Consider the following 13,700-nt stretch of genomic DNA (forward strand, 5'->3'; position numbering starts at 1 on the left):
CAAACTACAGCAAGTGTTTTGTTATTGTACAACATTGTAGGAGCTTTCTTCATTCTATTTTCAAATGTTAAATTCATTAAGAAGTTTTGGGCCAGAATTTCTTGAAGTAAACAGAGGATTCCTATCTTGATGTTAATAAATCAAGAGATCCCAGGAAACTGTCCTTTAAATTTGTTGTATGAGTACAGAAACCTAATAGCTATGACAATGATTTATTTACTGTTTCTGCCATCTAAAAAACTTTCTGTACACAAATTCCTACAGAAATGTCAAAAAAGGTTTTGGATACAGAAAAAAGGCCATAGGATACAGCATCTTGACATGCCAGCCATCAAGTCATAATAAGTGCAAATAAAGCATATACTTTCTCACAAAAAAAAAAAAAAGCACTTAATCACTAGGTGATCACTGTATCTTTAAAATTGTTAAACGTTTTACTGATAATGCAATGGATTATTCTTCCATTTTTAAATCAGATCACTATTTTTGATGAGATGGATGAGTAGATGAATCTTGTTAGTAAAGATAGATACTCTTTTTCTTTATAAGCAACCAAACAGTAAACAGCAAATGCCTGAAGACTTTTCACACAAAATGGCAAAATAGCCTTAGATTTCAATTTTTTCATATTACTTTTTTCTTGTTGTATAAAACAGTGTAATAATCTAACCTTTTTTTAATTAGATGATGATAGCCTGAAATAAAAACAGTTCACAAAAAAAGTTCTCAGAGTTTTAGTCAAGAGATTTAATTCGGAAATAATGTACATATTAAGGATCATACTGACTCCATTGGGGTCAATGACCAAACTCTGTCATCATGTAAACTGCCATCCATTCAGTGATTTTATGAAGCAAAGTAGTCTTCCATAAACAAGCCTAAAATTGTGTTAGTTTTTACAATAGATGACATGGTACATTTATTAGAAGTGTGAGCATACTCAGTTTCAGGAGCTGAATCATGGAGATTCACACCCTGAATAAACACCAATTAGCTCACCTAGGCTCTTCAAAACCTATTTCAAATGGAGGTTTTTTTTCCTGTACACAAAAACCATAAATCCTAGATACAGTCAATACTCCAAATCTCTATACTTAACAAGAAGCAATGTTTATCGGACACAAAATTTCAAACAAAGAAGGAAACACACTATGAAAACTTAAAATGTGCAGTCTCCTTTTTTTTTTTTTTAATAAATATGTACATGCATAGAATTTTGTTCTACATCTACCAAGCAGACTGCCAGTATCTTATTTGTGAAGGCTTAAAATCAGATAAAAAATAGATTTCTTCATATCAGAAACAGTTTTGTTTTTGACAAAGGCACAAATGTTTGAACTCTTTGCCTAGTCATGCTTAATATTTATAATATTTTCCGAAATTAAATAAATGCCAATGATTTAAAGACATTATTACTCTAGTACTTACAGACTCTGGTACTTACAGACCATAGTCATGATGTTTCTCAGTGACTTCTAGTTTAAGCAGAGTCAAGTCATTGTCAACAACTTAACAGATAAAAGATAGACCTTTCAGCAAGATAAAAAATCTTTGAGTTGAATGGTTTTTTTTGTTTTGTTTTGTTTTTTTTTAACAAATTAATTCATTCTCAGAATCACTATATGCTTCTTTTGCTTTTAAACCTTAGTTCCAATTATGGTCCTCAACAGAAAATCCAACCTCTGAAAGAAGTGAAAGAACCACTTACAAATTCTGAAATGTAACAGGTAAGTACAAATTTAACACGTGGAAAAAAAGACATCAACAGCTCCTCAGAAAGCCATTGAAAAGTACATGACAGCTAAATTACACCTTGTATAAAAGTTTTATATGTTTACTTTCATGCATGCAAATATTTAAAAATGAAATTTGAAAAACAACATAATCTCTACTTAATCTCAGAAATATTACATTATAAAGCATCATTGATATCATTTTTTTTTTTTCTGCAGAGTTCTGCATCCATCCAAACTCAAAAAATACGCTGGTCAAAGGAAACATTTCAATTCTTCAGACAAAATCATGTTCACAGTAATGCTCAGTTCCATTGGCATGAGCAGTCTACAGGCTCCTGAATGACATACATAATTTCAGTGCCGTTTCCTGAGCAGTGTAGTGGCACAGTCAGATTGCGTGTTCCATTTTCTCGACAACATTTACAGAATCTTAAATGGCTATCAATATTGACATTGAAAATCGTTGCAGACGGGCATTTTCCATCACAAGAAGCCACATTTATCTATGAGTAAATAAAGAACTGTAATTAGACATTTTAGGATTTGCTTTCAGGATGTAACATTTCAAACTTGTTTTTAACTAAAATCCATTTCTACATTTGAAAAGAACTCTGGCCTTAAAAGTTATCTTTTAAAATTCATTCAAATTGAGATATATTTTTTAAGTAACGCTTATGTGAAATCATATGTTTTTAGTTGTTTAATCATGCATTCTTTCTTAACTTTAAGCAAGCTCAGCTTTGTGCTGCAGATAACAAAACTGAATCCCTAGTTTAATGACAAATGGTATCAAAACATCATAGCTGAATTAATGTCCTTTTCACATTCACTGCTGAAAAGTTGTAGTCTTCTAAGGAAAACAAAGAATAGTCTATCATCCTCTTTGAAAGTTCAAAAGGCATAGCACATCAGTGCAAAAGCTTTTTCCTTTTGTATTCATAGTGCTTGCAACTAAGGGTGCAACATTAGTTGCATCATCACCATAACAAATACATCCATGAAGTAGATGCAACAGTCCAACAAGGGAAGTGGTTGGCTGTAAAATTATCTGTGCACTAGACTTCAGCAGAGCTAAGCTTTCTCTCATATGATGTTATGTGAAATCTTCCGAGCTGATATTTTAACAGATATCGGTAGATCAACAGTTTTAATTAGAACTTCAATAAATGTTGATATGCTGGGAAATCAGAAGTGACTATATTAGGCCTAGTGGGTTTTTTTATATTGTTTTAATTTGATTTCTTATGCAAATGAAGCCTATGAAAGATGATCTCTCGAGGGCTCCCTTCAAGCAGCACTTCAACAAGAGGGCCATATCCAAACAAATTAGGTCAATAGGTTAGTCTTACAGCTTTCATCAAATTTGAGAAAGGAAATAATAACTTATTTAGATCTTGTCCTAATCATTAATCATCTCTCTCATTATACTCCCTCAATATTTACTTTTCTGAAACTTAATAAATACAGTACACACTCTTATTATTGTAGCCTCATATATATGTCACTGTTTTCCTTCAATCATTTCAATCTGTGATGCTGCTTTGCCTCTCACCTTAAGATTTTTAATGTTCTTCAGCAAAATCTTATTGGAGGCCTTTCAGAAGTCTCAATATATTGTGTCAATTACTTATCTTTTTACTGCTATATGCTTATCAGACCACTCGGGTTTTAAAAATGAGAATACATCAAATAAGAAAAATCTCAGATGCCTTAAGGCAAGGCTGGATGTGGCTCTGGGCAGCCTGGTCTAGTAGTAGCCCATGGCAGGGGGGTTGAAGCTAGATGATCTTTGAAGTCCTTTTCAATCCAGACCATTCTATGATTCTATGGTAAGCAGATGACAAAATAAAGGGAATTGCAAGTTTAAGATACAGAGACATGCTATGTAGAGGACATGACACCCAGAGAGTAAACTCTTTAAGGAGTGTAGTACAGTTTCCACCTCATTCTAATTGGATACATTTCTACTCCTCTTTTAGAATGGGATGTTATCTCATGGGGAAGAGTTTAGGGTGTTTGTGCAAGTATGCTGTGTACTTTTCATTTGAAGCCAGGTAGGAGGGCTCAGTCTTTCAGCCACAGGAACAGCTGACTTAATTCCTTTTACAAGTAGAATAACATTCATAAGGTCAAAGGCCTGCTTTTGAGAAGATAGCAACATTTTCTGTTGCTTGTAGATAGCAAAAACGTACTTCTTGATACCTGACCATGCCATAGGACCAGCATGATAAATATTTTTTTTATTCTTACCGGGCTTTGACTTATACAATCGTTTTTTCTTATAGTTGTCCTGATCATCATTTTCTGGCAAATCCTTTCTTCCTTTTTGCCTGATATGGAAATATGGAAAAAGATGCATATTTAATTGATATAGCTTTAGTACTATATTTTTGTTAATTAAAAACATGACAATATTAAAATAATTGTAATGATTATGCACTATTTTCATTTATGCACACTCTGATTCTAATAGTTCCATAATTAATTAACAACATCAAAAAATTCTCTTATGTTAATAAATACTTCCTGTGGAGAATTATCAATTTTATAGCTGGCACATGATGTATGAACTGGTGCAATAAGCTATACAGCTTACAAATATGAAAACATTAACATGACTTAAAATTGCTATGGCAGGACAAGTATTATAGTAATTAGGAGAATGGTGTATAAATTTTGAATAGTATTAGAATTAATTCTATTTTTGATGGGAATACTGAAAGTATGGTTTTGATACTGCTCCTTCCTGAACTTGACATTTGAGAAGATAAAGCTGTGACTGAGATTACAACTTTGATGCTAATCTGAATGCTTACAATTTAAGCAGAACAATAAAATTCAATATCCTTTGGAGAAATAGTTCCTTGAAGAAGCTTTGAAAGTGAAAGATAAAAATATTTGCTAAATATGCTTTTTATACCTAGAACTGAAGTATGTAGCATTTATAAGATACAGGATAATGAAAATTGTTCATTTTCAGTACTTTTCGGGAGATCTTTCTCTTCTTTGAAAAATAAAGCTGCACAGTGCAAATCCATCTTTAACATAATAAAAATAATGATATAATACCTAAATAAATATAGAGTCTTCCATGCTGTAGTAATACTAAATAGTCTGCTAGGGACTATCTGTGTGATAGAAATTACTTTTATCTCAAATTCCAGTAACTGTCAAAATCATCTATCAGTTTTACTACGCAAGCATTCTGGGCATCCAGCCTAAAGAAGAATAACTACTGTTCAGTAGGGCCTCTCTAGCACATGCCTGCAAGGTCAGTTGAACAAAGAAAATACAGCTTTTCTCTCTTCCAGAATCCTTTTGTGCACCTTTGTAAGACTAGTGAGCTCAGAGAAACCAAAATATTCAACTAGATTTTAATCTGAACATTGCTGGATCAAACAGGATTCTCCTTTGAAACTAGAAGATGATGACAGCCTGTATCTTGCTTCTGTTTCCTCTGCAGCACTTGACAAAAAGAACTCCTATGATTTTTATTTTTTTTCTATCAGAAAGCATTTGCCAACATAAATGTGCATAGACAATGCAATCCTTGTACTTCTACAAGTCATAGAGAGAACATCTCTATTACAAAGAAAGGTTGAGAGATCTGGGCTTGTTCAGCCTGCAGAAAAATAGGCTCTGGGGAGACTTCTATGTGCCCCTCCTGTACTTAAAAGAGTTTATAAGTAGGAGTGGGAATGACTTTTTATATGATCTGACAGTGATAGGACAAGGGGGAATGGTTTTAGACAAAAAGAGGGGAGATTTAGATTAAACATTAGGAAGAAATTTTGCTCAGAGACAGGTGAGGTGCTAGCACAGCTTCCCAGAGAAGCTGTGGATGCCCCATCCCTGGAGGTGTTCAAGGTCAGGTTGGATGGGGTTCTGTGCATCCTGAGCTGGTGGCTAGCAACCCTGCTCAGAGGAGGGCTTGGAACTACACGGGCTTTCAGGTTACTTCCAACCCAAGCCATTCTGTGGTTCTATAATTCAATGTTTTATGACATTTCAGCATATAAGGTACTAATGTCTAATGAAATCTTCCCTGCTGCTATACTTTTCACTCTTCAACTATCAAAAAGATCTGCATTCAGTATCAGGTGTGCTTGCTTTCTTTGCTCCTTATTTAAGTAAGGGATCCTATTCCAGTCACTGCAACTTTTCAACCATTTAAAGCAAAGAAATATTATCATAATGCAACAGTTCTATAATTGCTAAGAATTCTGCTTTAAGGAGTATTTATTAACACATGAATGTACTTTGAGGACTGTATGTTTCTTTTCCCCAACATTTTCATTACTTTGAAAGCACGTTATTTGTGACAAGAAGTACAGCATAAATCCATATCTGCAAGGATGAGATCAGGCAGGAATGGGCACTTCTGTTATATTTAAAGGCAAAATAGTTTAGACGTTAACTTCAGAGACACAAGATCAGAACATGTCATGGTAGTATTACTTAGGATGATGATATTTTTATAAATAATATAATTTCTTGTTACAACTACCCTGTACAGTAAGTTTATGTATTAAAACCAATTTAAGAAATGAACAGATGGAAGAACTACCCACAACATATACTGTAAATGAACAGGAGGAAGAAGCACCCACAGCATACACTGTAAATCAATGAACCTAATCCTGACAGGTGCTGAGCAGTGAACCATGACCAAGCTTTAGAAAATACTGATCTGGGAGTCCAGCAGGATATCAGCATCACTCAGTATCAGGCCCAATGCCATTAAATGCACAGTGGCATTTAGTAGTGATGACAATGACAGCTATATGCATATAAAAAAGCAGTGCTTACTAAATTACTAAAATAAGAAAAAACATTATTAAAAATAATACCTGGTTCACAATTAATACTACCAGTAGGCACTACTGGACTAATGGCAAAGGGTAATAGACCCAATCCAGAACCTGGCAGAACCATTAGGAACGTAAGTTTCTCATTAAAAAAAACCACGATAATATAAATGACATTTCATTAATTCTTACACTGCCAACTGCAATTTTTCTTTTAGCAAAAGGTTATGAGCTTTCCTGATAGTCCTCCAAATTTAGAAACTGTGTAGCTGCTTCAAGTCTCACTAAAGATGGTCTAAACTTTATTAGTCTCCTCATTAACACAAAACTGAAAGATTCTTCCTTGTAAACTTTTGCAACTCTCTATGGCAAGGTAAGAATTAAATATATGCAGTCACTTTGCATGCATCGAATCAAGCTCATCCAGAAAGACCATTTGTTCCCATTAAAACCCCAAGTGTTGCAAGCTCTATTTATACATACTGTTTTTATCTGCTTCACCACTGGGCACATGCTTTTAGTTAAAACACAAAATAAAATAGCATATAATTGTATAAGTTATATCTTTTTTTTAGCAGCCACTTGAAAAAGAATTTCTGAAGTATAACATTTAGCCCAATTCTGGTTTGTTAGTTTTCTCTATTGATTATAATTTAAAAAAAAAAAGGTATCTTGTTTAGTAAAAGAGCTTTTATTTTCTATGCTTTGCATATAATAGACTACAATGATACTTACAGATCTCTTTCAAAGCTTTGCATAGCATAGAAACTAGAACATAGCTTAGTTCTACTTCTGATAAATATAAACATTTCTTCTTTATAGCCAAATTATTTAATATAAAAACACATGTGTAACTAACACATTGAACTTCTGAATTTTAGTTAATAACTGCACAGGCTGTTACTTAAGCTTAAGACTTCCTATTCAATATTATGAACTAACAAAATACTTCTAAAAAATTTCCAAAGACTACTTTTTCTGTGTATTATACTTCAGATGTTGAGCACAAAAACATCAAGAAAAAAAAAGTATTTTCTGTGGCATTAAACAAGTTCTTCCACTACATGGTTGGTTTCACATTATGGTGTTTTCTTTGTAGGTACAGATAGTTCGAGAACTTGAGCAGAAAACTTTTTCTAGTCAAAGCTGAAGAGATAATCAGAGTTCATTTGCAGCCTGTTTTTAAACTTGCATAAGTTATGACGTCTCTATGCAAACACACATTACAATTCATTAAGAATGTTTTAAAGTTACACACTCAGAAAATGTGAATGCATTCCCAGAGACTAAAAACTCAATTTTATATCTAGGGATTGTTAACATTAATATTTTTCAACTCTCCCAAATTTTCCACATGTGGGATTTAAATGTGTTTTCTACAGTGGAAAGAAAAAATTTCCAATTAAAAATATTTTATTCCAGTGTTCAGTTTTACAGTATTTTGCCACTAGAAAATATACTGTATTGAAAAAAAAATGAACTTATATTTTTGGAGTCTGATAATCAAATTAAGAATCTATTTTAAGGGAGAAAATCCTTATCTTTTATGGTGACATTTCACAGTCTGCTTGACAATATAGGTAATAATTTCACTATTTTAATTGATGTAACTTTTTATTCTCCCAAGATTATATTTGGAGAAATTGGTTATACTCCAGAACAGTGTTAAAAACCACCAAGTCAGCAGCCAAACAAAGCAAGATCTTTTAACACGAGCGGTTAAGTAACTATAACAATTTTATTTGATTTGTGTGGGGAACAGCATGCTTTTCCCTTATCTTTGTCTCAGCAACATGTTAAAAAACACAGCCCTCCAAACCAAAGCTAAACTAGCACATATTGCAGCCTTCATCACTTACAGGTCTTGCAGCAGCCATCATTGTATGTCTGCACAATTCCTCCATTCTAGGAAAATAAAAGGAGAACATATCAAAAAAGACTGTGCCCAATACAACAGTGAATTCTATTTCAAGAGATGACACTTTTCAAAGATCTCCAGCTAGTAACAAATAATATAATCTAAATCAAAAGAATTGAACAGATACTCATCACATGAAGGGCCAGTTCACAGATCCTTCAGTTTTTAACACTGGAAATGAACTACTAATCTTACCTGATCTAGTTTCCTTCAAATAAGTCACTTAGCTTCTACAAACAGCTTTTTTATCATCTACTATCATCTATTTAGTCAGAAAGTTTAAAAAAATAATTCATGTAACTTCGTGGATGACATAAAGGATTTACACAACTCATATGCCAAGTAGATAATTAGTTTCTAATAAAGTATTTTTTATTACAGTATGGCATCTGCTGAGTCACACCCTAAACCACTGATTGAGCACCTAGAGAAAAGACCAGAAGTCTGGGTGGAACCAGACTCCACTCCTCTTAGACCTCATTTAAGGGCTGACTGCCGCTGAGGGAAGATCTCTTGTTGGAGATCCTTCTTTTATGGAGTTTTTCTTATGAGCATAGATCCTTGGAGACAGATGAGCATTCCATTTTCTTCTTTCTTTCTAACACCTTCTCACTGTATTGGTCCTGTTGTTATTACAAGAACATTTATATATATATGTACATAAGTATATACTTCTGAAACAGAACATGAATTGCAGAATTTCACATCCATTGAAACACTAGCTTAATTTTCTCAAACAATAATATTCCTTTACTTTTTTTTCCTAGAGCTGTTTGTTAGAAATTAAAAATGTATCTAAGTGAAGAAAATTATAGTGGCTCTTCAGTATATAGAAGGAGGCTATAAGGAAGAGTAGGACAGAATTTTTAGCAGGGTCTGTTGAGATAGAACAAGGGAAAATGGTTTCAAATCAGAAGAGGGGAGATTTGGATATAAGGAATTTTTACAATAAGGGTAGTGAGGGAGTGGAACAGGTTGCCTAGATAAGATGAGGTATCCACCACTTTGGAGACACTTAACATCAGGCTGGATGGGGCTTAGCAATCTGATCTAGCTATAGATGTCCCTTTTCACTGCAGGGCAGTTGGACTAGATGACCTCTAAAGGTCCTTTCCGATTCAAACAGTTCTACAATTCTGTGAAATTAAAAGAGGATTCCAGCCATCAGGATGGGTGCAAGGAAGAAATGTGTGCCCACAATTTTACTTCAGAGCCCAAATTGCGTGTCAAGCAGGCAATTGAACATCAACAGTACTTCTATGGTAAAAGACAAGATGTTTTTAAGCTTCCATCTTTTCATGCATGCATTTTTTTAATCTTTTTACAGAAAAATGACTATGTTGTTCAAGAATTTCTTAGATGAGCATTTAAACTCAGCCTCTTAAACCTGTATTTGCTCTTAACTTATGCTGTCAGCAGATCTTTCTCCTCATCTGCTGGCTTGAGTCTACACAGCATCTCTGAAAAATAAGTCTTCCCAATTTAGGAAGTTAATTTTTTACAGTCTTAACTGTTATTATTAAGGAAAAATCCTAATGGAGAGTAACAAAAAGATTCCAAGGAAGATACTCAAGCATGAAGTCAGAGTAGAACAAACAATAATTTTTGACTGAATGCCTTCTTCATGATGGAAAGAAATAAGGATTTTTTTAAACAAATGCAATCAATATTCAAGTTGGGTAAAAGTTATAATCCGTAGTCAATGCAGCAATGGCACTTACCTTCTCTACATGTTTGTTGATTGTCTTTTGTTTTTAGTTTATTTATATAGTATACCACTATTGTAAAAATTAGAATTATGGTAATTATGACAAAGCTAGGGAAGTAATAAAACAGAAGTAAAAATTTTTGAAATAAATTTGTAATGTACATGAAGTATCCACATTCTTCAAACAAACTTATGGGCATGGCAAATTTGCATTTTTAGATATATGGTATAGGTAGATAGACATTTTCAAGTATGATAGACATTTTTTTAATGTCATACAACATTTAACTTAAGGGATAATTGAGTAAATATATGCAGTCAGCCTTCTAATCCTTGCACTTAAGGAATTTTTAAGGTGGCCCACATTTATGAAATTTCTGAACTGCTTCATTCAATTTAATATACATATACTACATCTTAATATATTCCAAAGCACCACATAGTGATTGATTGCTTTCATCTTCTTACTTACCACTTTAAGTGTAAAGGAAACACATGAAGTATGTGCCCATTTTCAAGTGCGGCCATACTGACAGATGAGTTATTGTTACTCACCTCAGCCAAAGTACAAACCTTTGTGCACTCAGTGTCATTGAAAGGGGGGCAGACCACACTGGAGACCACTATCATAGCCCCCACCACAGTCTTTGCACACGTGTAGCTTGTGCAGTTGGAGCTCCAGGTGCTGCCTTCCTGAGTGCATAATACAATACCACTGTCAGCAAAGACAACACAGTTCAGCTGTATCTCAACTCAAATGTCTGTAAAAGTTATGCCTGTATGCTGCAAGCACTGGAGTGTAAAACTTGTCAAAACCTGTCCACACCAGTAGAGGGAAGGCCATCCTGTACTGGCTGCTCCTATCTGGAGGTAGTAAGTGTACTAGAGCAGGACTGCATCAGAAAAAAGAGCTTATGGGTTTTTTTTGCCCTTAAAGCTCTAAAATCAATGGGAAGGATGAAGCAAGTTATGGCAACACCTAAATTTCTTTGTATGTGGTTGCTGGCGTGCACCATCAGTATTCTGAATCCTGGTGACCCAGTTTGAACGCTTGCTTAATGTAGAAATCATAATGGGGAGAAGAGAGGCCCTGGAAAGAGGGGGACACAGGAATCCTTCTGTGAATCCAGAAGCACAGAGGTATTCCCAGGTCATCTAACTCACAGCATATGACTTAGAACTACAATTAGATCTCTGTTTTTCACTTATCCAGCCAGTAAATACTTACATTCACCTATCTTTGTGTAAGATAATTACAACCAATAAAATGAAACATTCATCTACTGTGAAATGGCAAGTCTAAAAATAAATATACCTTTTCCCTGTTACATAATTTACCACAGACAATCGCTAGGTGCACAAGCAACACTAAGGAAGTTAGAAGCAAGACTCACATCATGATTTAACTAGGAAGTGATTGTCAGACTCCTGCATTTATCATATCATTATTCTTACCTCATACACAATTTGTGTGCCATTCTCAGTAAGAAAAGAACAGGACACATTTTGACAGGTACCACAGCAACTATGGTGACTGGAGGAAGGAATATACAACTGATGCTGAAAAAAAAAAGGAAAAAAAAAAAGTTGATTTAAAAAAAAAACAAAAAACATAGTATATGAAAAGTCATTGAATCCAGAAAATGAAAATACCTAAATGAACAATGATATATGCATGGATGGATATATTTAGGTACACTATTAAAAATCACTTAAAAGAAGTTAAGTTTTAAGTTCTTGCTGAGCAAACTGGACTAGCAAAAATGTGTCTCCTGATTTTTATTTTAATTTCAATGTTTGCTTATAAACTGCATAATTAATTCCTCTGTTTTAAGAATACTTACTGCTTCACATTTCTGGGAACAGTTCACTGTTGTAAAATGCATAGCATTGTATCCTGTGTTCTGATCTTTCTCTTGTAAACACTGCACAGTGTAACAAAGGTCTCCATCCAAGTACTGAATCACCGATTGTCCAGGATTCAGTACTGTTACCTCTTGGAAGATGCACACGTCATCCTTCTCTAACACCAAAAGGAAAAAATATTATAAGAGAAAAAAAAAATCATCAAGTAAATTAATAGAAATGTTGTGAGGACCAAAGTATGGCAAAGTCTTACATGCTGCAAAAATCTTCCAAGTTTTACATTTGATCAGAGTGTGGAGTAAATTGCAAAACAGGAAGAGAAGAATGAGGTAATTCACCTCAAGAAAATGATAAAAAATGCATAACTGCCTACAATCAATAACATTCCTTCTATGGAAGTAAAAAAAAAAAAAAAGTTGTTCTTATTTTTAATAGAGTTATGATATTTAAGATTGGAGTACTTACATTACATGAGTAATTCATGAGTTGCTCTGCACATCAAAAAATATAACATTTCTATCAATAAATATAGTATTCCTACAATTAATTGTGAGGCATTAATATGTACAAGCCACTATGTACAGCTGTGCTTTGCTCCTAGAGGCAGTTTAGCCAGGGCTACAGATGGGGTTGTGGGATGCCTCTTGCAATCTCCTCAAGGTGGCTGAGTTATGGAAAGGAACAAAGGTCTAATTTTAAAACTGGGCACATACACTCATGCTGGCTTATTGAGACAATAGTGCACATGAATGTTTGGATGGATACACAGATAGATAAATAGACAGATTAATTGATTGATAACATGGACACTGTTTATACCCTCCTATCCCGCACATGAACAGTCACAAATTGAAGAATTAGTAGAGAAAGCATAATATTCAAAAATGAGAGAATAATTATTTGTCTACATAGAATATTTACATGACAATGGCCCTATTTTGTCTTTCTTTGAATGCCTTTTTTAGTTTAATCTAAAACCAAGCAGATATGAATAATAAAAAGTTACCACAAATGTAGTGAGTGCATCCACAAGCACTGGAAATACTTCTATCTATTTTTTGAACTTCTCCCTGAGTATAGAAAGATAAAAAAAGTTTGAAAAGATATAAACAATTAGATGTAAAGATAAGAAGAGAGATTTTCTCTAAAAAAATTAAATTATGGCTGTTATCACTTCTACCTCTTTTTCTGTAAAAGAGAAAACTGCAGTGACCTCAAGAAAAAATAACCTAATGTATTTATCTCGTCACTCAAGAGCAGAGGACATCATTTGCTCTGTTTAACCAGCAGAACAGCAAAACATGAGATGCAAATTTATTTCAATAATGAGCATATCAGCAAAGGAATGCCTGTTTTTAAGTTTCTTACAAAAGAGAGGTAAAAAATGTTGAAATCTGTAGCTCCTGTATACATGTTATGCTATGCAATCTTCACATAAAGAAAAGTATAAGCTACAAGCATTTGAGAGGGAAATTCTTCCTATCGCAACAGTAATAGGAGTTTAAACATTGAATCATAGTTATTTTCCAGATCACACTCCCTGTTGTGAGACAAAGAACAAAGTATTTATGACTTCTGGCTATATTCAATAACGTTAAATCATTCTAATTAGAAGTATGAAAGATTAACAAATAACATACTTGTCCAGTCTACATATTTGATCA

At 33.8% G+C, this 13,700-nt stretch overlaps 1 protein-coding gene across 1 annotated transcript in view; it reads right to left on the reverse strand.

Moving 5' to 3' along the window:
• Nucleotides 1-1,979: 1,979 nt before the first annotated feature.
• The window catches only part of OTOGL (otogelin like), an 88,688-nt gene continuing 76,967 nt past the window's right edge, over nt 1,980-13,700 (reverse strand). The window contains exons 50-56 of the mRNA XM_065740899.1: nt 13,043-13,106; nt 12,015-12,193; nt 11,626-11,730; nt 10,744-10,863; nt 8,404-8,449; nt 3,987-4,066; nt 1,980-2,239 (exon numbers count right to left, since the gene is read on the reverse strand). Coding sequence (XP_065596971.1) covers nt 2,039-2,239; nt 3,987-4,066; nt 8,404-8,449; nt 10,744-10,863; nt 11,626-11,730; nt 12,015-12,193; nt 13,043-13,106 — 795 coding nt within the window. The 3' untranslated portion in view covers nt 1,980-2,038. The remainder of the gene's footprint in view (nt 2,240-3,986; nt 4,067-8,403; nt 8,450-10,743; nt 10,864-11,625; nt 11,731-12,014; nt 12,194-13,042; nt 13,107-13,700) is intronic.

This window comes from Cyrtonyx montezumae, unplaced genomic scaffold (assembly GCF_038088225.1).
Source record: "Cyrtonyx montezumae isolate F1298 unplaced genomic scaffold, pur_monq_1.0 scaffold_3, whole genome shotgun sequence".
Taxonomy (NCBI): Eukaryota; Metazoa; Chordata; class Aves; order Galliformes; family Odontophoridae; genus Cyrtonyx; species Cyrtonyx montezumae.